The sequence below is a fragment of the Macaca fascicularis genome, chromosome 9 (assembly GCF_037993035.2).
Source record: "Macaca fascicularis isolate 582-1 chromosome 9, T2T-MFA8v1.1".
NCBI classification, from domain to species: Eukaryota; Metazoa; Chordata; class Mammalia; order Primates; family Cercopithecidae; genus Macaca; species Macaca fascicularis.
In genome coordinates, this window is record NC_088383.1 from 17,452,114 (window position 1) to 17,473,864 (window position 21,751).

At 42.3% G+C, this 21,751-nt stretch overlaps 2 protein-coding genes across 6 annotated transcripts in view; one reads left to right on the forward strand and one right to left on the reverse strand.

Annotated features, from left to right (window-relative positions):
* PTER (phosphotriesterase related) overlaps positions 1 to 21,401 on the forward strand; it is a 157,722-nt gene extending 136,321 nt beyond the window's left edge. The window contains exon 13 of the transcript XR_012417506.1: positions 20,562 to 21,401. The gene's annotated coding sequence lies outside the window, so the exon portion shown is untranslated. The remainder of the gene's footprint in view (positions 1 to 20,561) is intronic.
* The window catches only part of RSU1 (Ras suppressor protein 1), a 237,044-nt gene continuing 236,226 nt past the window's right edge, over positions 20,934 to 21,751 (reverse strand). For 4 of the 5 annotated variants that reach the window (XM_005564723.4, XM_045399633.2, XM_045399632.2 and 1 more), the window contains one exon: positions 20,934 to 21,679. In XM_005564723.4, the coding sequence (XP_005564780.1) occupies positions 21,577 to 21,679 (103 nt within the window). In that variant the 3' untranslated portion in view covers positions 20,934 to 21,576. The remainder of the gene's footprint in view (positions 21,680 to 21,751) is intronic. The other variant, XR_006700803.3, reaches the window with a different exon arrangement.

The window sequence follows — 21,751 nt, forward strand, 5'->3', positions numbered from 1 at the left end:
AAAGAGATAGTGTTCTACCATGTCGGAAGCTATCCAAAATATATTATATAGAGACATATATGATGCATAACAATATGTATGCTATTTTTGTAAAAATAAAAAGATATATTTGCATATGCATAGAAAAACCAGGAAAGATACAGGCTAATTGTTAACAAGGGTTATCTCTATAGGAAAATATTCATGAGATGAATATAAGGTAGGAGGATAATATTTTGTCATCTTATGCACTCTTAGATGTCTGCAATAAAAATGTGTGTGTGTGTTTTAAATAAAAGCAAAGTAGGCCAGGCACAGTGGCTCATGCCTATAATACCAGCACTGTGGAAGGCTGAGGCAGGCGGATCACTTTGAGTTCACAAGTTCAAGGCCAGCATGGGCAACATGGCAAAACCCCATCTCTAATAAAAGTACAAACAAACAAAGAAATTAGGCGTGGCAGCACACACTTGTGGTCCCAGCTACTCAGGAGGCTTGAGCCTGGGAGGCAGAGGCTGCCGTGAGCTGTGATCACGCCACTGCATTCCAGCCTGGGGGACAGAATGAGACTCTGTTTCAAAAAAGTAAAAATAATAAATAAAAGCAAAGTAGGCCAGGTGAGGTGGCTCACACCTGTAATCCTAGCACTTTGGAAGGCCGAGGCAGGCAGATCACTTGCTGCCAGGGATTTGAGACAAGCCTGGCCAACACGATGAAACCCCATCTCTACTAAAAATAAGAAAATCAGCCAGGTGTGGTGGCATGGGCATGTAATTCCAGCTATTCAGGAGGCTGAGGCAGGAGAATCGCTTGAACCCGGGAGGTAGAGGTTGCAGTGAGCTGAAATTGTGTCACAGCACTTCAACCTGGGCAACAGAGTGAGACTCCGTCTCTAAATAAATAAATAAATGCAAAGTATTTGAACATATAATGCTCTTTACATTTTTAGAATATATTCAGGTATATGTACTCATTGTTTAATTTTCATTTTAATTTTTTCATTTCAAAAGCTTTAAGGGTATAAGTGGTTTTTGGTTCCATGGATCAATTGTAGAGTGGTGAAGTCTGAGATTGTAGTGTACCCGTCACTCAAGTCATATACGTTGTACCCAATATGGAGATTTTTTGTCCTTCCTACTCCTCCCACCCTCCCTGTATATTCATTTTTAAAAACTGAATGAATAAATCAAGATATTAACAGTGGTTATCCCTGGAGGGTGAGACCAAGATTTATTTTTAATTTTGTGTTGTATGTTTTTATATTTAAAAGTTTTCCCTCGTGAATGTAGATTGATTTTAGAGTCATAATAAACTATATGAGTCCCTGGGGAGAAATATTCTCCTATCTGGGACTTGGCTCTATCAACATCCCAAATAGACTGAGAGAGTAGGATGATTTAGCTTGTTGGGCAAAACAACATATTTACAACTTAAAATACTTGGTTCTACCAAACAAAACAGTGTTTTGGTTTTCTGAACACACATAGGTATGTTCTTGTGTCTCGAATGGCTTGGAAATATCAGTTCCCAAGGCCTGTATCAGTTGTCCTGTAACAGTCGTTAAGCTCTTGACTGCAAGTAACAGAAGTTCCAACAAAATGTGGCTTAAATAATAATATTATCTCATATTAGAAAAACATCTCAAGATGGTTCTAGAGTGGGTTAATTCAGTGACTCAGTGTCATCATGAGAGACCCAGAATTTTTCTTTCAACCCTGATTTGCTTGGGAATATACTAAAACCAATCCATCAGCAAGGACTAATCTACAAGAGTGAATAGTAGACAATATGGTTGCATAGGAGAATTAGGATAGGATTGGAAATACAAATGTATTTAGATACAAAAAGATATAGGTCACTGTGAAGCTGGAACTGTCCTGATGAGTATGTGTAAGGGAGCTGGCTTCCCTGCACTGTAAGGATTGATTTCATGGGGGACAGATTGGATTCAAGGAAACAAATTGGGAAGATATAACAGTGTCCTTGGCAGCTAGGGGACTGAATTAGGTGGTGATAAGGGGAACAGAAGGGAGTGGTAAGATGAGATGAATTTTATAGGGAACATGGACAGAACTTGGCTAGATATGGAGGGGAAAAGATGGGAATAATTAGTAGATAAAGTTTTCATTCTTGGTGGCCTCAAGGATGTGAATAAAAGTGACAAGATTTGGGGTACAACAATTTTTATTCACAGGTGATCGTGGGTTTTTTCATAACCATGTTGAAATAGAGATCACAATGAGACATTCCAGTAGAAATGACCACTAGGCACCTGTAATCCCAGCTACTCAGGAGGCTGAGGCAGGAGAATCACTTGAACCCAGGAGGCAGAGGTTGCAGTAAGCTGAGATTGCACCACTGCACTCCAGTCTGGGTGACAGAGCAAGACTCTCAAAGAAAAGAAATGACCACTAGGCACTTGGAGATAAAGACCAGCCTTTTAAGATAATCATTCCACATTTACCAGTTCCAAATGTGGAGATATGACCTCAAAACAGTGTGAATACTTTCTCCACAACTACAACTTGCACAAAGTACAAAGGTCATAAACTCACAAACTTAAAAAAATATGTATGTGTGGTTCAGTCCACAGGCACAATATGTTTCCAATCCTATTAATTTCTCATTTAGCCATTCCCTCCTGAAGAGGATATAGGATATGGGCTAAGAAGATTATTTCTCTGCGGAGTTCATTTTATGTTTTCAGATACCATCATCATCCAGGAGGATTGATTTATTGCCAAATTAAAGTTGAGCTATATTGGGTGTTGCACAGAGAGAACAGCACAGATATGGTCTCTGGCTTTGAGACTCTTACTTATACAAATGGGTGAAGTATTCACAGGCAGAATAAATAAAATTCTAAACAATGGACAAGTAGGAAGTATGCACATCGTGTACAGGTTGAAAGTATTGGAGAGGAGAATGAAGAGAGAGTATTAGAGAATTACAGAGAACATTCCATAATTATACAAAATAGTAAAAAAGGCAGTGCAGTGTGAGAATAAGGTGGTCATGGGACCCCCGCCCTGTCACTGAATCACTGAACTATTGCATGGTCTTCAGCAAATCAGTTAAATTCATGGAGTTTTCATCTCTCCATCTGCCAAACACCACTGGCATCTGTTTGAGGAGAAATTTACCTGTTTGCTTATTCAACAAACACTGACTGAATTTCCTCCATATCACAGTCCCTGTGGTTGGATCTAGAAATGTAAAAATGAGCATAACATAACCCTTACCTTTGGAGAAAGTAAAAAACATTTACTAGGAGGGAAATGTATCAGTTGGTATGCTCTTGACTGCAAGTAACAGAAGTTCCAACAAAATGTGGCTTAAATATTATTATCTTGCATTAAACAGTCTTAAGATATAGAGGGTTCTAGAGTTGGTTGATTCAGTGGCCCAGTGTCATCATGAGAGACTCAGATTTTTCTGTCTTTCAACCCTGATAGGTTCAGTATGTTGGCTTGTCTTCACACTTGTGGATAAAAATGGCTGCCACAGCTCCAGCCATCAAATCCTGATGCAACTGAAGATTGAAACTGTGAGGATTAATAGAAGTGATGCATATACAATGCATAGTTTTTGGCACCTAGAAATTGCTTAATGGATTTTAGCTTTCATTTACTTTTGATATTATCTGATACTATCTTGCTCTAAAGAAATTTCTTTTATTGGATTGCTAGAGCTTCCATAACAAAGTGTTATGGTTTGGCTGTGTCTCCACCCAAATCTCATCTTGAATTGTAGTTCCCATAATCCCTACATGTTGTGGGAGGGACCAGGTGGAAACAATTTAATCATGAGGGTGGTTACTCATGCTGTTCCCATATAGTTCTTATGAGATCAGATGGTTTTATAAGAGGCTATTCCCCTTTTGCTCAGCAATTCTTGCTGCCACCATGTGAAGAAGGATGTGTTTGCTTTCATTTTTGCCATGATTGTAAGTTTCCTGAGGCCTCTCCGGCCTTGCAGAACTGTAAGTCAATTAAACCTCTTTCCTTTGTAAATTACTCAGTCTCGGGTATGTCATTATTAGCAGAGTGAGAACAGATTAATACAAAAGTCTCAAAAACTGAGTGGCTTAAGCAATAAAAATTTATTATCTCATAGTTCTGGAGGCTATAAGTCTGAGATCAAGGTGATGGCAGGGTTAGTTCTGTCGGAGGGCTGAGAAGGAAGGATCTGTCTTAACCTCTCTCTGGCTTTAGATTCATCTTCTCCCTGTGTCTCTTCCCATTATCTTCTCTATTTGTATGTCTCTCTTTTTAATAACATTAAAAAAATAAGAACATCAGTCATATTGGATCAGTTGCTCACCTTATTCCATTATGACTTTATCTTAACTAAATATATCTGCAGTCACCGTATTTCCAAATAAGGTCACATTATAAAGTTCCAGTGCTGAGGACTTCAACATATGAATTTTTGGGGAGGCATAATTCACCCTAAGAGCACTACTCATTTATGTGCTTTAGTTCACGTGTCTGTTTACTCAAGATTTTAAAAAAGATTTTAAAATAATCTTTCCAGAGAGAGAAAATAGGTGAGGAAATAAGAACTTGGCCAAGTGTTCAGTGTACTGGGTCTCCTTTCTATGTAGCACATTCCCTTTCTCTGACTACGGGTGGATTTCTGATCCACTTGGAGGTGAAGGCTGTTGTGGAAATTGTGCATATACTGAGCTATTTCTATAAATAATTAAGTTATCTTCCTTGGTTTTGTTTCTGTCACTCTTTTCCCTTCTGACTTCATTTCACTTATTTTCTTGCTCTTTTTAAGAAAAAGGGGGAAAATCCTATTGTATGTATTTGCATTTCTTCCCACAATGGGGGAAAATACCAATGGCCAGGAGCTTGTGAGTGCATTTTTGTCTTGTTGCCATCCTTTTCTTCTATGAGAGACTGTGGCTGGAAGTTGGCCATGGTTTATGTAGTCCACCAACCAAAGCAAAACATACCTTTTACCAACTTTCAGGCTCTTCTGGATGCAGGAAGGATTTGTAAGCTATGAAAAGTTGAGTGAGCACTCTCGGCTGCTTTTGGGAAACACAAAGATCATCTGGATGGTCATTTAGGACCACAGTCACTCTGCCCCTGGCCTGGAGGGAAACTGGAGGGGAGGGAGCCCTGGGAGCTGGAAAGAGATGGAAACTGAGAGGAGACCTAACAAAGACTCCTGATCATCAGGTGGATTGCAGCCTTCTTCATTATGCCAAGCTGAGAAGCCGTCTGGTCTTGGCTTCTTCATTTACCCCAGCTCCTGGCTACCTTCCTCTTCCTTTGTCTTTCTCATCCACCAGACCTCTTACTGTTTGTGAACTGAAGCTTTTTAATTTTGTAACTCAGAGCCCTCCAACCCAGAGCCATTTCCACCAGTGCACACTGGCACTTTACACCCACTCGGTGGGATGGAGAACTTGGCACCTACCCTGCTGTTGGATAAAAATGATCAGGTTGGTTCACGGTGATTACTCACAGATGCTTGATTCACGGTGATATGAACAATTTTTAATTTCAAACTAAGCTGTCTGAAAACCAAATTAAAGACTTTTCGTTTCTTTTTTAATGCTTACCATTAATATTTTTAAAGGAGAAAATGAAAAAAAAAAGTTTTAACATCTCCAACAGTGTGTTCCATGAGTTTCCTGGTGGGAGGTGATAAAGGCATTTTTTTAACTGACTAAAAATGGTTAGCCACAACACCATGAAAATATCTCAGAATGTTTTAAAATGAAAAAATTCTGTGACATGGAAATAGCAATTTAGAGGGGGCCCAGGGGTTGATGGCAGCTTTGAATGGCTGATTTGATTCTTCTCTGAACCTCATGATTTCCACACCAATTTCCATCTACTTCAAAAAAGCAAGCCTCCTGAGATACAGGGCAGGGGGGAGGGGGGAAACAGGGGGACCATTTGTTATTTTGGACACAGATGATTCCAACTGAGGAAGGACATTAAAATGTTTCAAGAAACAGCCTTTGAAATACAGCAAGAGGTTCACATCTATAACAGACTCTTCCGTAATGTCAACCCCCTCCACCCAGTGCAGAACCCTTTTGTGACTCTGCAAGCTTCAGAGCTCACTCCCTAGGCACCTTTGAAGCAGTGGAATTTAGCTAGAGCCTGTACCAATGCTTAACAACTCTTGCGCCACACACAGATCTAAGCATAAAATTATGGTAGACAACATCATTCTCAAAACTTCTGCCATGTTAAACTTTTCTGTTGAAAAGAGGGCGGAAGTATATTTCCAGAGGGAGGAGGATGAACACCCTTAAGAGGAGGATTTCAATTGATCTGACTGGAAAACAAATAAAAAACTTTAACCAAATTTACATGTCCAAAATAGAGACGTGATGAAGGCAGTTTAGGATTGTTTGTCTTTACTTCAAATAATACTGAAAATGTGACTCCCATCATTCTGGTTGTCAATGACCCAGATTATTTTATTGTCATGCAGATTTTTCACAACAATTTTTCTGCTACCCTCACCTACCTCCTCCATGTTATTCTGGCAGTTCTAAGATTTTGATGCCCATGAACAAGGCTACCCAAGGGCTATCCCTTGAACATCTTTCTAGATAATTAGTTATTCTGGGGATTCCTTATTTTTTATGGATTCAAGCTCCCTCTTAGGGAGAGTGGCTTGGGGCTTGTATCCTTATTTTAGAGGAGATTGAGGGTTTATAGGGGTGAGAGAGAGCAGGGGAGGAGAAGATGTAACGGGATGCTGCTGTCCATTTCATACAGGTTTAATGTTTGTCCCACCCTGGGTGAATGAAAAAGACCAATGGGTGGAGATATGTAAACATACAACTTAGCACTGCCATATTATGCTGGGGTTATTTGAATTTAGCTGAAACAATGTGTAAGGAGCCAGAACATATCAGAGACCAGGTCAAATAATAGTTAGTTCTCTTTCTTTATCTTCTGGCTCTTTGTTAGCTTGGGAGAGAAATCTAGTTCCAAATGAACGGAATGGTCTACAAGAAAACTGCTGGACATATATGTGTCTGCTGAGGGGATTGAGATGGATTTTTAACTCAAATATAGTTCTCTGCTTCAGGCAGTCTTCAAAAGCTGTAGGAAACCACCAGCTCTGTTTCACTAGCCCTTCAGTTTACTTGATCTTTCTCATTGGTTTTGAACAAAATATGCTCCTCTTTGCATGAGCTCTTACTGTGCCTTTCTGAGATAATTAACGAAAGGGGGTTGTTTTGGATCTTTTGGGTTGTATTTTCATCCCGACCTCAATCAGTCTCTGACATTATCCAAATAAACATCTTGTCATATCACAGTCCAGATATCAGGGCTTTTGCCATGTGGACTTTGGGTCAGCTTGACTTGACCCTGGTGGTTTGCCTTCAAATCCAGAGGTTGGGCTGAGTGTTTTGCACTGTGGCAAAATAACCATTATGCCACATTCTTAGGTTGCTGACACTTTGCTGTTGGTAACTCCATGCAGTCTCCAAATAGCAAATCTCCTAAATCACTCAACTCCTCATAAAAGAGACAAAAGCTACAGATACTGTCATTCCCACTTTTCAGATGAGGAGTGAGGTACATATATATATATATGTGTGTGTGTGTGTGTGTATATATATTTGTGTGTATATATATACATATTACGTATATATTAGATAGATAGATTGATTGATTGATTCATGCGTCCCTGTGGGTGGTCCCAGCTACTTGGGAGGCTGAGGTGGTAAAATCTCTTGGGCCCGGAAGGTCAAAGCTATTGTGAGCCATGATCACGCCACTGCACTCCAGTCTGGGTGACAGAGTGAGACCCTATCTCAAAAAGAAAATGAAAAAAAAATGAAATTCTGAGGATAGACCACATTAGCATACATTTCGTTGGTTTGTTTCTATTCTTCTTTGGTATTTTACTGAGATGATTCTTTAATGATGTCTGGATGTCCAGATTCTTGTCTTGATTTTGCCACTAATCTGCTGTGAGACTTGAATTTCTGGGATCACTCAACTTGTCTCTGTGCTTCTATTTTCTCATCAGCCAAATAAAGGGACTGAACAAGATGTTCTCTGGAAGCCTTGCCTGAGCACATCCTTCAAGGTTCTCTGACATCCAGTTTTCAGACTATGCTCTTTGTATAAGAGGAGGAGGGGGATGTGGATAAGATGATGACAGTTTTTTTTTTTCCCCAAAACTTTGATTAAACAAAATTGGCTGAGTAGGAAACTTATATCTATCTACTCTTGTCTCCATATATAATGGCATAAGTTGCTAACTATATGCAAGGAAGCATTTCTTGGGAAAATGTGAAAAATGTAAATGTGGTAAGAACTCTTTTTTAATGTGTACATATGATCTCTATAAAGTTGGTGATCTCTGTTCTCTTGCAGTCAGAAATCATGTAGAAAAAGAAATCAATGAATAGCTAGGAGGGCTGTATTAGTGCCCTTGAAGAGTAAAATGGCAAAATTAAAAGTTGTCTTATAACAGGAATGTCATTATCTGATTCAGTGTGACGATCTGGTGCCTGGACTCGCACTAGTGTCACTGTAGAGCTCTGATTTTCTGACAGTTTGTTAAATGTTGGTGCACTGGTGAACTCAATTTGTGCTAATTGCTCTTCATGGTGAAAAGAAGTTTATTACCCTTTTAAAAAGTTAGCAGTCAAAACCAATAACCAGATTAAACGCCATCTTCCCAGTTCTTGGTTTTCTACAAGAATGGAAATGGGTATGGATATACCATTGTGTGGAATAGAATGGCTGCCATTTTGCTATTTAAGGCCTGTAAAATCAATGCTGGTCTTGTACACCTTGGTCTCCATGCAGCAAAATGACCTGACACAGCTCATCACCCAGGGGCTCCTGTGCCAAGACAGTCTGATACATCTATTCTCCACCTCTCCCAAGTGGTCTTTTAAATAACTACATGGGATCATATGGATTCTCTTCTTCAAATCCTTCAGTGAGTTCCCTTTGGGTTTGTAAGCAAATCCAACCTCCATAAGATGGCTGGAAGAGCCCTGTGTCTGTTCACTGCTGTGTCGCTGGTGCTGGGAACAGCAGGAGGCATGGAGTAGGCGCCCAGTGAATGCTTGTTGAATGAATAGAGATCCTGTAAGATCTTGTCCCTGTTTTCTCTTTCCTACCTCTTCACTCTGCTCTGGCCACGCCAACCTTCTTCCAGTTAGAGAAACAGACTACGCTCCTGTTCTGCTCAAGAGCTTCATCATGCCACTAACTTCCTTCTTCTTGTCTAGTTAACTTCTGCTTTCTTTCAGATAACTCATAATTTCCTCAACAGTTTTCCAAGATGCTCTGATCTTACGTGGTCCCTTTTATTATTCATTCTTATAGTGCCAAATTCTTCTCTTTCAGATAAGCATCCAATTTTGAATGATGCAATTATTTTGTGAATATTAGTTTATAGTTTCTTCCATTAGACTAGGCTATTAAGTTCCACAAGGGCAGAGATCGTGTCTGCTTCATTTAAAACTGTATGCTCAAGACATGGAATCAACCTAAATGTTCATCAGTGGAAGACTGGATAAAGAAAACCTGGTACACACACACCATCGAATTCTGCGCAGCCATGAAAAAGAATGAGATCATGTCCTTTGCACAAACATGGATGGAGCTGGAGGCCATTATTCTTAGCAAACTAACGCAGGAACAGAAAACCAAATCCAGCATGTTCTCACTTACAAGTGGGAGCTAAATGATGAGAACTCATGGACACAGACACTGGGGCCTGCCCGAGGTGGGAGGAGGGAGAGGATCAGAAAAAATAACTAATGGGTACGAGGCTTAGTACCTGGGTGATGAAATAATCTGTACCACAAACCCCGTGACAAGAGCTTACCTATGTAACAAACCTGCACATGTCCCCCTGCACCTAAAAGTTAAAACAAAACAAAACAAAAAAGTGACTGTATGTTCCATAATTAGTACAGTATAGACATGTAATAAGCACCCAATAAGTATTTATTTTAAAAATATTTTAGAGGGCTGGGTGTAGTCACTCACACCTGTAATCCCAGCACTTTGGGAGGCAGAGGTGGGTTGATCACGAGGTCAGCAGTTCGAGACCAGGTCAGCCAACATGGTGAAACCATGTTCCTACTAAAAATATAAAAAATGAGCTGGCATGGTGGTGTGCCCCTATAATTTCAGTTACTGGGGAGGCTGAGGCAGGAGAATCGCTTGAACCCAGGAGGTGGAGGTTGCAGTGACCCGAGATTGCGCCATTGCACTCCAGCTTGGGCAACAGAACAAGACTCCATCTCGAAAAAAATGTGTGTGTGTGTGTGTGTATTTTATATATACATATATTTTAGAGAAACCATTGCCATATTAAAAACAAATTTTATTCTAAATATTTCATATACATACACATTGATGATTATTACAATGATGATTGTCGCACTGATGCTTTTTTAAAAAGGGTATACAGTAAAAATAAGTCTTCATTTTCTATCCCCAGATGCAACCTCTTACATTGCTTAGATCTCATTCTCGAGATAATCTATGAATATATAAGCATATATTTCACATATGTTCAACAAATAGTCTTTTGATGAATGAATTCATGAATCGCTCTTATTGCAAACCCATCGTGAAAGTTTTTCATGGGGGCAATTGGATGAGAGCTTCTCATTCTGTTCATAAAACGGTGTTGAGTAAGCCTTACCTAGGCAACAACAACAGAAACCCCATAATTTAGCCAGCTCAGGGGAAAAAAAACACCTTTTCATATTGAATCTTCTTGTCTTTGTTTATAGCTCTGGATCAGAAAATCAACATGATTACAGAATGTCACCCAACTCCTACAACGAAAACAGAGGTCTTTAATGAGGTAGCCAAAAAGTTTTTCTTTCCACAAAAGAGATAAGTCTGTTCTTAGACTCTATTTTAGCAACAGAAGCTACCTGATGAGACAGGAATCCTTCAGGTTTGGTTTGGTTTTGTTTTCCCGAGACAGAGTCTCCCTCTGTTGCCCAAGCAGCAGTGCAATGGCACAATCTTGGCTCACTACAGCTTCTGCCTGCGGGGCTCAAGTGATTCTCCTGCCTCAGCCTCCCGAGCGTTTGAGATTACAAGTATCTGCTACCATGCCTGGCTGATTTTTGTATTTTTAGTACAGACAGGGTTTTGCCATGTTGGCCAGGCCAGTCACCAACACCTGACCTCAGGTGATCTGCCCGCCTTGGCCTTGCAAAGTGCTGGGATTACAGGCGTGAGACATGGCGCCTGGCCCCATTTGGGTTCTTAAATGGGGAGCCAGAAACGCAAGGCTGGGGTAGGGAATGTCCTGAAGGCACTCTGGGGGGTTCGCTGCCCAGGCTGATTTGCCGCATCCAAGGAAGTTGGTGACACACAGTTTTGTGCCTGCCAACAACGGAATGCAGAGCCAGACAGCCCCGGTTTGCTCTGGCTTCTCTGTTCTCAGTACAGGGGCAACCACCGCAGGCAACATTTCATGTCACAGCGTCTGCTCTGAGCTCATTCTGGGTGCCTGTATTTGCTTCCTAGGTGCGCTATAGCCAAGTACCACCAATGTGGTGGCTTAAACTCCAGAAACGTGTTATCTTACATTTCTGGAGGTAAGAGGTCTGAAAATCAAGGTGTCAGGAAGACCACGATCCCCCTGAAGGCTTGATGGAAAGACCCTTTCATGCCCCTTCCAGTTTCTCCTGTTTCTGGCCTTCCTAGGCTCTCTTGGCTGATTACTGTATCCCTCCAATCTCTGCCTCTTTCATCACATGGCCTCTTCCCTGCATGTCCCTGTGTTGGCACACAGCCTTCTCATAAGGACACTGTCATTGGATTTTGAGCTCACCCTAATCCAGAATAACCTCATTTGAACATCGCTAACTGCATCTGCAAAGACTATTTCTAAATAAGGTCACATTCTGATAGTTCTGGTGGACATGAATCTTTGGGGGACACTCTTCAATCCAGAACAGTGTCCAAGGCAGGCAAGCGTGACCAACTCTCTGTGGGGTCTTCCCAGTCGGCAGGGATACCAGTATCTTTTACACACCTGAGATTTAAACAACTACTTTCTCATACCATTTTTTTTTTCTTTGAGCTAGGGTCTTGCTCTGTTACCCAGACTGAAGGGCAGTGGTGTGATCATAGCTTGCTGCAGCTTGGAACTACTGAGGGCAAGAAATCCTCCAGCCCCAGCCTACCTAGTGATGTAGTTAACATCACTAACTACAACTGCAAAGACTATTTTAAAATATTTAATATTCGTGTCTTTGTAGAGCTCTGATTTTATGAGTTTGTTAAACATCGGTGCAATGGTGAACTCAATTTGTGCTAATTGCTCTTCATGGTGAAGAGTAATGTGAAAGAATACAAGCCACTGCTTTGGTGGTAGTTGAATATAGTGTGCCTAGGAAACAAGTAGCTAGGACTACAAGTGCTTGCCATCAGGCCTGGCTAATTTTTAGGATGTTTTTTGTAGGCCTGGTGTGGTGGCTGCTCACGCCTCTAATCCCAGCACCTTGCGGACCCAAGACACGTGGATCACCTGAGGTCAGAGGTTCAAGACCAGCCTGGCCAACATGGCCAAACCCCATCTCTACTAAAAATACAAAATATTAGCTGGGTGTGGTGGCGCATGCCTGTAATCCCAGCTACTCAGGAGGCTGAGGCAGCAGAATCACTTGAACCCCGGAGGCAGAGGTTGTAGTGAGCAGAGATCGCCCCACTGCACCCCAGTTTGGGTAACAGACCAAGACTGTGTCTCAAAAACAAAAAACAAAAAAATTTTTGTAGACAGTGTCTCCCTGTGTTGCCCAGACTGGTCTCAAACTCCTGGCCTCAAGAGATCCTCCCACCTTGGCCTCCTGAAGTGCTGGAATTACAGACATGAGCCATCATGCCTGGCCTCGTGTCTTTATGGCCTTTCATTCAAATCCTTCCAGTTACTGATCCTAACCAGCCACAGCAAAGCTCCGTCTCACACTGGAGCTGCTAAATGGTTTGATGGTCTGGATCTTAGACCCAGCCTTCCTTAATGAAAATACTGGGTTTCGCAGCTGCATTGTGCACGGTGAGTTAAAAAGTGGCTCTTTGTTAAAATCCTGATTGCACAATGACAAATACAGCAGCCCACACAAACAGCGAGATTGTCCACCTGGTGTGGCAGGGCTATTTTGGGTGGTGCTCTGGGGGAGTTATGAATGGATTGTGCTTCTTTCCCTGCTTTCAGCTATTAGTCAGTGGGAAAGCTTTCTTCCTGAGGCAGGAAGGAGTCAGTTTTGCTGACAACATCTGTACACTGGAAATGGCAGTGTCAGTGTGCTGGGCAGTAGATGTATCCAGAGGACTCTGTCTCCAGAGACAGATAAAGCGGGTCCTGTGAATGCGGACAGGGAGGCTTCCTGGGGTGGATGTTGGGGGCAACACAATTCTTAACTCCAGGGAGCTGTGTGTATGTCAGCTGTGTAACTGAAGGCTTGTCGATTCTAAGGAGGGTCTCACACAGCCCCTAAGTAACTGGAGATGAGCAATTCTAATTACAAGTCTTTTCTGATAATGCTATATTCTTATCCAACCCTGATTGCTTAATTCACTCCTAATTGCTGGGTCTGAAAACTTATTAGAGATATTGGCTGACTCTTATATCCCATTATGGGACACGGTCTCTCCATTTATGAAGGAGTATAAACGCTTAGGGAAAAACATCAATAGGGCATTAGAAATATCCAGTGGAAACAGAACGTGCATGAAATAATGTTTGACTGTCCAAGGTTTCAGGTACTACACTAGCTGTGAGACCAGGATGGATGAGATGGGATCTCTCTTCAGTCTCTGACTTTTTTTTCCTTTTCTTCCTTCCCTCCTTCCCTTCCTTCCTTCCCTCCTTCCCTTCCTTCCTTCCCTCCTTCCCTTCCTTCCTTCCCTCCTTCCCTTCCTTCCTTCCCTCCTTCCCTTCCTTCCTTCCCTGCTTCCCTTCCCTCCTTCCCTTCCTTCCTTCCCTCCTTCCCTTCCTTCCTTCCCTGCTTCCCTTCCCTCCTTCCCTTCCTTCCTTCCCTGCTTCCCTTCCCTCCTTCCCTTCCCTCTTTTCCTCCCCTCCCCTCCCCTCCTTTCCTTCCCTCCCCTCCCCTCCTTTCATTCCCTCCCCTCCCTTCATTCCCTTCCCTCTCCTCTCCGTCCCTTCCTTCCCTTTCCTTCCCCCTTCCTTCCCTTTCCTTCCCCCTTTCCTTCCCCTTTCCTTCCCCCTTCCTTCCCTTTCCTTCCCCCTTCCTTCCCCCTTCCTTCCCTTTCCTTCCCCCTTTCCTTCCCCTTTCCTTCCCTTTCCTTCCCCTTTCCTTCCCCCTTTCCTTCCCCCTCCTTCCCCTTTCCTTCCCCCTCCTTCCCTTCCCCTCCCCCTCCTTCCCTTCCCCTCCCTTCCCCCTTCCTTCCCCTCCCCTCCCTTCCCCCCTCCTTCCCCTCCCTTCCCTTTCCCCCTCCTTCCCCTCCCCTCCCTTCCCCCTTCCTTCCCCTCCCCTCCCTTCCCCCTTCCTTCCCCTCCCCTCCCTTCCCCTCCCCTCCCTTCCCCCTTCTTTCCCCTCCCCTCCCTTCCCCCCTCCTTCCCCTCCCTTCCCCCCTCCTTCCCCTCCCTTCCCCCCTCCTTCCCCTCCCTTCCCCCCTCCTTCCCCTCCCTTCCCCCCTCCTTCCCCTCCCTTCCCCTCCCCTGCCTTCCCCCCTCCTTCCTTCCCCTCCCCTCCCCTCCCCTCCCCTTCTCTTCTCTTTCCTTCCCTTCCTTTCCTTCTTTTATAGGGTCTCACCGTGTCACCCAGGCTGGAGTGCAGTGGCAAGATCACAGCTCACTGCAGTTTTGATCTCTAGGCTCAGGTGATTCTCCCACCTCTCTTCCCGAGTAGCTGGGACCACAGGCATGCACCACCACATCTGGCTAATTAAAAAAAGGGTTTTTTTTTTTTTTTGTAGCAACAGGGTTTCACTGTGTTGCCCAGGCTTGTCTCTAACTCCTGAGTTCAAGTGATCCTCCCACCGTGGTCTCCCCAAGTGCTAGGATTACAGATGTTGAGCCACCTCACCCAGCCCTGTCTCTGATTGAATGACTAAAAACAAAGTCTCCAGGTGATCTGATCATGCCAACCCAAACCTGCTTCAAAATGAAACCCAAAGCCACTTTCTACTTATTTCAGGAAGCGCTACTCTTTGGGTGGGTCATATGAGGGAATCCCCTTTGGAGTAAAATAGTTCATTGATAGGACAGTGTGGGAAGTGAATTTCTGGATGAGACGGGGAAAGGGCAAACTTATTCTCAGAAGTGAGGCTTATCTGCTTTGCTCGATCCATCACTGAACCATCAGAGAGATGCTGTTGCCTGACCAAGCATGGGGAACAGAGACAGCAGAAACCAAAGGTCTGTCATTTATAGAAATGAGGTAAAGCTGTCATCGTGCAGTAACTTAAATGTGTTAATAAAACGAACGCTTCAGGAGCTCAAAAGCAGAAACTCCAATTTAAGAGGTCATGGGAAGGAAAACTGCTGCCTTTGGATAGGCCAAGGGAGTCTTGATTGACAGCAGAGTGTGATGTGGGATTGAGGAAAGGACATTAGCTCTAGAGTCAAATGCATGTTCTTCTGCATCCTTCCTCTGCCACTTGCCAGCTGTGGGCTCTTGCAGGAAGTTCCTTAATTGCTTGGAGGTCAAATTTCCCACAAAGTGAGGATGTCCATTGAGTGAGAATGAAAGGAAACAAAGTTCCTGATACATGAACAGGCTTCAATCAATGAGTGCTATTATTAGTAGAAGAAAATACATTAAGGGGGAAACTTAACAGTGGCAAATCACCACATTCTATTGTGTATGAAATAAGCATGTGGTAAGAAAGAGGAACATGTTTATGCAGTCTTAACTGAAACATGATGTTAGAGACCAGGAATCTCCCAAAGCTGTTATTGATGGGAAGATCAATTATAAAAATAAGGACACACCATATATGGTAGGATCACATGATACTATAAATAGATACACACATGATTAATGCCTGATTTCAGGTCATAAAACGTCCAGAGAACAGAGACTTGTCACTTTACTTGCCAGTTCTGCTGCTTCTAAACATCTGAATTGACTCACATTGACAAGGGCAGTTTGGATTTCACCTTTGACACGAACCCTTCTTCTGGGTTCATACAGGTAAATTGGGGTGCCAGCCCTTTCTGGTTTTGTTACTGAAGAAATTGATGGTTGTTTGAGGAAGGCTAAATGGTCAGGTATGAAACAATTGGGTAATTATAAGGAAAACCAAACATTCACGTAAAGGTTTGAACTCTTACAGGGTTGCATAAACTCTCGCCTGTAGTAATATTCACAGGTTTTTTTTCCTTTAGGAGAATTTAGCTTTGATAAAGTAGCCTTGAATGACAAAGTATAAAAGGAATGTCTAGGATTTTTTCCCTTCCCTCTACCTTAATATTAGCTTTGTATCATCCAAATCACAATGATCCAATTTGTAGTCTATTCAATTAAATCATTATTGAGCCCCTGTTGTATACAGGGCACCATTCTGGGTGCTGGGGATGTAACAGCTGATAGAAAAATCCGCAGAAGTTTCTCTGGAAAGGGCCAGATAGTAGAAACCGTTTGCTTTGTGAGCCACAGGGTATCTCAGTCAGTCAGCTCTGTTGTCGTCACATAAAAACAGCCACAGACTGGCTAGGCATGGTGGCTCATGCCTGTAATCCTGGCACTTTGGGAGGCTGAGGCAGATGGATCACTTGAGGCTAGGAGTTTGAGACAAGCCTGGTTAACATGGCAAAACCCTGTCTCTATTAAAAATACAAAAATTAGTCGGGTCTGGTGGTGCACACCTGTAATCTCACCTAGTTGGGAGGCTGAGGCACGACAACGGCTTGAACCCCGGAGGTGGAGGTTGCAGTGACCTAAGATTGTGTCACTGCATTCCAGCCTGAGCAACGAAGGGAGACGCCACCTCCAAAATTAAAAAAAAAAAAAAAAAAAAAAAAAAAGCAGCCACAGACCTTAGGTAAATGAATGGGAATGGCTGTGTTCCCACAACTTTATTTACAAAAACAGGTGTAGACCAGGTTTGGCATCTGGGTGCCTCTGAACTGTAGCTGGCTCACCCTTTTCCTGGAGGAGCCTCCACTGCACTGGGGGTGGGAGGCAGGTGACTGACCAAATAAATTGCAAATTTAAAGCAGGGTAATCAGGGGAGGCTCTGTTGAGAAAGTGACTTTTTAACTAGGATTTGAAGTTGGTGAAGGAGTTATAGGTCCATATTTGGCAGAACATTCTAGAAAAGAATCAACTGCACAAAAATCTTAAGGGGAAGAACCTGGAGGAGTGGGGGTAACCTAGATACTGGTAACCTAGGCTTTCACTCTGAGTGAAAGACACAAGGGGACTTCACTGGAAGACTGGGGGCAGAAGAGCGTCCTGATGTGATGTCAGCATATAAAGATGTGCTCTGTTGCCTGGAGATCTCAGTGCAAAAGCAAGAGGCCCACCAGAGGATACCAGAGTGGAGCAGGCAAGAGGGCAGGGTGACCTGGGTCAGCATGGAAGAAGATGGTGCAAAGTCTTCAGTTTGGGTTGTTTTACAGGTAGAGCCTAGAGGATTTTCTAACACGGTACTTATGGGATATTATGACTATGAAGCTTTATTAGAAATTGAACTATTAGTGACTTGACTTTGCAATTCGAGGCAACAAACGTGTTGAGTACAGAGTCTGTAGAAGGAAGTAAAAGTACAGGATAAAACATGGACAGGGGCAACTTCTGTTTTCAGTGAATACGGACACAATGATTGGGGCAAGTCAGTTCTCTATGCAGTCACAGGATTTCTCTTCAAGTTTATCAAAGTTGAAGATTCACTTCTGCAGAGTGGTGTACAAGTCGCTTCTATTCCAAAGGGCGAACCTGATGTGACTGGGGGCCTGCTGCTTTATCCCACAGGAGTATTTCCCAACGTGGGGTGATACAAAGCTTAGAGAAATGGTTTTGTGGCCAAATGGCCCATCCACTTTTTCTACTTGCTCCTACCTTAATTGAAAAAAAAAAAAAAATCAATAGACTCCTAATAAACATATCACCTCCAGCAAATAAAGAGAAACACTTCTCTCCTAGATCTGAGAACCTTTATACAGTTTATTCTCAAATAACCTGCCTTGCCTATCCCACAAGGCTCTAGCACAAACCATATGTGATTATGTGCATGAAAGTATTTTGCATAACATCTCTAAGATACCTAGCCACGTGGGCAAGGCAAGTGTTTTTCATAAAGGGGAGAAACCCTGGGGAAGAAGTTTCAAATGAGGAATAAAAATATATGTGCAGGTTCCCACGTGGGCTCTTAGCACTTGGAAGACCGGATTGCAAGGCATCAATGGGGAGAGCTGATTTCATCATTGTGCGAAAAGGTTAGATTATCTTGGTGAAAAGGCCACCTTTCAGCCAGGCGCAGTGGCTCATGACTGTAATTTCAGCACTTTGGGAGGCTGAGGTGGGCGGATGGATCACCTGAGGCCAGGAGTTCGAGACCAGCCTGGCCCACATGGTGAAACCCCGTGTCTACTAAAAATACAAAAATTAATTGGGCGTGGCGGTGGGTGCCTGAATCCCAGCTACTCGGGAGGCTGAGACAGGAGAGAATTGCTTGAACCCAGGAGGCGGAGGTTGCGGTGGGCTGAGATCATGCTATTGCATTTCAACCTGGGTGACAGAGTGAGACTCTATCTCAAAACAAAACAAAACAAAACAAAACAAAAACAAAAAACAAAAGGGGCCACCTTTCAAACTTTGGATATTTTGTTTGCTGATCCAGATATCAAGTAACTAAAAACTGTAGGAAGAGACCTGAAACCCATTTTGGCAACAAAAAGAGAAAAAACCCTCCTGACATTTCATATTATGCCTTGAGCTTATGTATTTCCTGGATTGCATAACATACCATGACATACCAATTTCATTTTGAAAAATACATGTATTTAATATTTTCTGATTACAAAAGTATATGTGTTCATTAGAAAAAATTTACAGAATGAGTAAAATTCTAGAAAGTCTTAGTTTGCAATACGGAGATAATTTATCTGCCTTAAAATTGTGTTCCATCTCTATTTAATTTTTTATGCATACATATTATAAACAGCTTCCTTTTGACACAGCTGGGACCATCCTTACATAGGTCGTTTTAAAAATCTTGCTTTTTCTATTTAATCAGATGTTATGATTCTCTCCCTTTGCCCTTATTGTTGAACAATTTTTTTTTCTTGGAAATGGAATCTTGCTCTTTCGACCAGGCTGGAGTGCAGTGGTGCAATCTCAGCTCACTGCAACCTCTGCCTCCTGGGTTCAATCAACTCTCCTGCCTCAGCCTCCTGAGTAGCTGGGACTACAGGCACACACTGCCACGCCTGGCTAATTTTTTGTATTTTAGTAGAGATAGGGTTTCACCGTGTTACCCACGCTGGTCTAGAACTCCCGAGCTCAGGCAATCTTCCCACCTTGGCCTCCCAAAGTGCTAGGATTACAGGCATGAGCCACTGTGCGTGGCCATTGTTCAACAATTTTTAATGTCATGGAAACCTCATGCAGATACACCATCATTCAATGAACCTCTTTTCCACTGACAGGCATCAGGCTTTTGTCTGTTTTTCCTGTGTATACAATGCTATACGGACAATTTCTAAACACTGCAGTTTAATAATTTCCTCAGGATACATTCCTAGAAATAAAAACTCTGTGCCCAAGTACACAATCTTCAGGTTTTGCCACCTCTCGTCAAACTGCCACGACCTTTCTGGAGAGAAATTTATATTCCCAGTAGCCGTGTGAAAGAATGTTTATTTCATGTTACTCCTCTTGCACTTAGTACTGCCTTAAAAGATATTTGCACATTTCTCATTGTTACACATGCTTATTTTTGCTTTGATTTGTATACTTTTAAAAAATATTACCAGTGAGTCTTCGATGATTGCTTCATGTTTCTGGGAGGTATTTCATTCCCGTGCGTTTCTGGAGTTTTCATCTTTTGAAAAAAATCACTCATAAGAGCCCTTCATATTGTTAGATTTTTACTAATGCTTCATTGCTGGTTTAATTTTAGGTTAAGCCTTTCCTATCCACAACAGCAGAGGCCTTGTCCTCCCTCCTGGAATCTCAAAAGCTCAAAAATCAATTCAAAAAATTCAGGTAGAGGCAAACATGCCACCTACAAAAATGTTATCAACTCTATCCCTAAACAGGGATAGATGGGACCTGGGGAAGCCTCTTCCCACAGTTAAATGTTCTATCAGGAAAGTTGTCTAGAAGCTAGAAGTTTAGACCTTGCTCTCTGGCCTCTCTGATTGAAATGCAAAGTCTGTTTCCTAATTAACCCAGAACTTGTTGCTTGATTTTGATTTTGGATTTTTCTACGCCCCAGTGCGTCCTGGTCTTGGGAGCTCAACTGGGAAGTTGAAAGGACACAGCAGAGAAGGGTAGGCCCCCTCTCCCAGGCCATTTGAAAAGACGGTGCATCTTCACACTTTTTTTTTGGGAGGCCTTCTGGGGTTGGCAGCCCTTTCAGTGAGCACAAAACCTGAGCTTGCATTTATTGTCATTGTCATAGGTTTCCCTGTTGAGAAGAAGGAAAGCTGCCTCACAGATGTTAAACAATTGATTGATCAATGACTCTGCAACTGTGGTTTCCACCCTGGGTGTGGTGTAGCGTGTGCACATTTACACAACTTCCTTGGCATCGAAGTCGCTTAGAAGAATGCTTTGATGTGAGCAGATTTTCTGCCGTGACAAAAAACATAGTTGAGGTTTTTTCTCTCTCCCTTTCACAGTTCTTGTCTACCAGCCCCTGGCAGAAATCACCATTTCTTCGGCGAAGGAATGCTACTTTCCAAAATCCTTTGGCAGAATCTCCTAGAGATTTGTTTTTCTGCTTCCTAATTTAGAAAGTCTTCAAAGAAAAAAAAAAAACTTGACAAATTAATGTGAGAAGAAACGAACTGTGATTTAATTTTGCATTTCTTTCATGAAAAGTTTATCATGTATAACCAATAAAATTGGATAAGATGATTTTGGGGGAGAAAAGTAAATGAAAATGTGTTATACCCCAAGATCAGACTGTTCTTTTATTCTGGGTCAACAAGTAACATGTGATACAAACTCACTCAAGATTTTATTAAAATCATTTGTAAGTTAAATTAACATATCTCGGTGGCGAAGAAGATTTTTAATAAAGCAAAATAATGAGTTGTGTGAATCAACAGAAAGAGTGAAAAGTGTTAACAGTGACATTTAAATGGTTACATGATTTTAATTATTCTTTTGATAATAAGCAACCTTGTGATGTCTATTCAACAAAAGCCTGAGCCCACTATGGAATTTGCAGTTGAATAAGAGCTTTGTTCCCTGCTTTTCGTAATTTTAAAGAAACAAATGGAAATGGTTTAAAGACCTTACAACAATCTCCCACCTACCAAAAGAATCTAAAAGGTAAGGTGGGAAGCATTACAGAGTGAAAAGAAAAATAAAAAAGGCCACACACGCATTGTGTTTATTTGAGAGAGCAAGAGAGAATGAAGTGTTGGAGAGAGAAGGTGCTGGAAGGCCAGCCGATGCCAACTCCTTCCTTATCTGTTCTTGGCTGCCAGGGGTTTCCGGCTGATCTTCTTCGATTTGTCATTATTCTTCTTTGGTGGTTCTGGGTTGGCCTGCATGTGTCTGCCATAGAGGCTGCAAAGACAGAGAAAGGACACCATCAGATCTATTTTGCCAACACAACATAGCTTTCATTGGAAGAGCTTT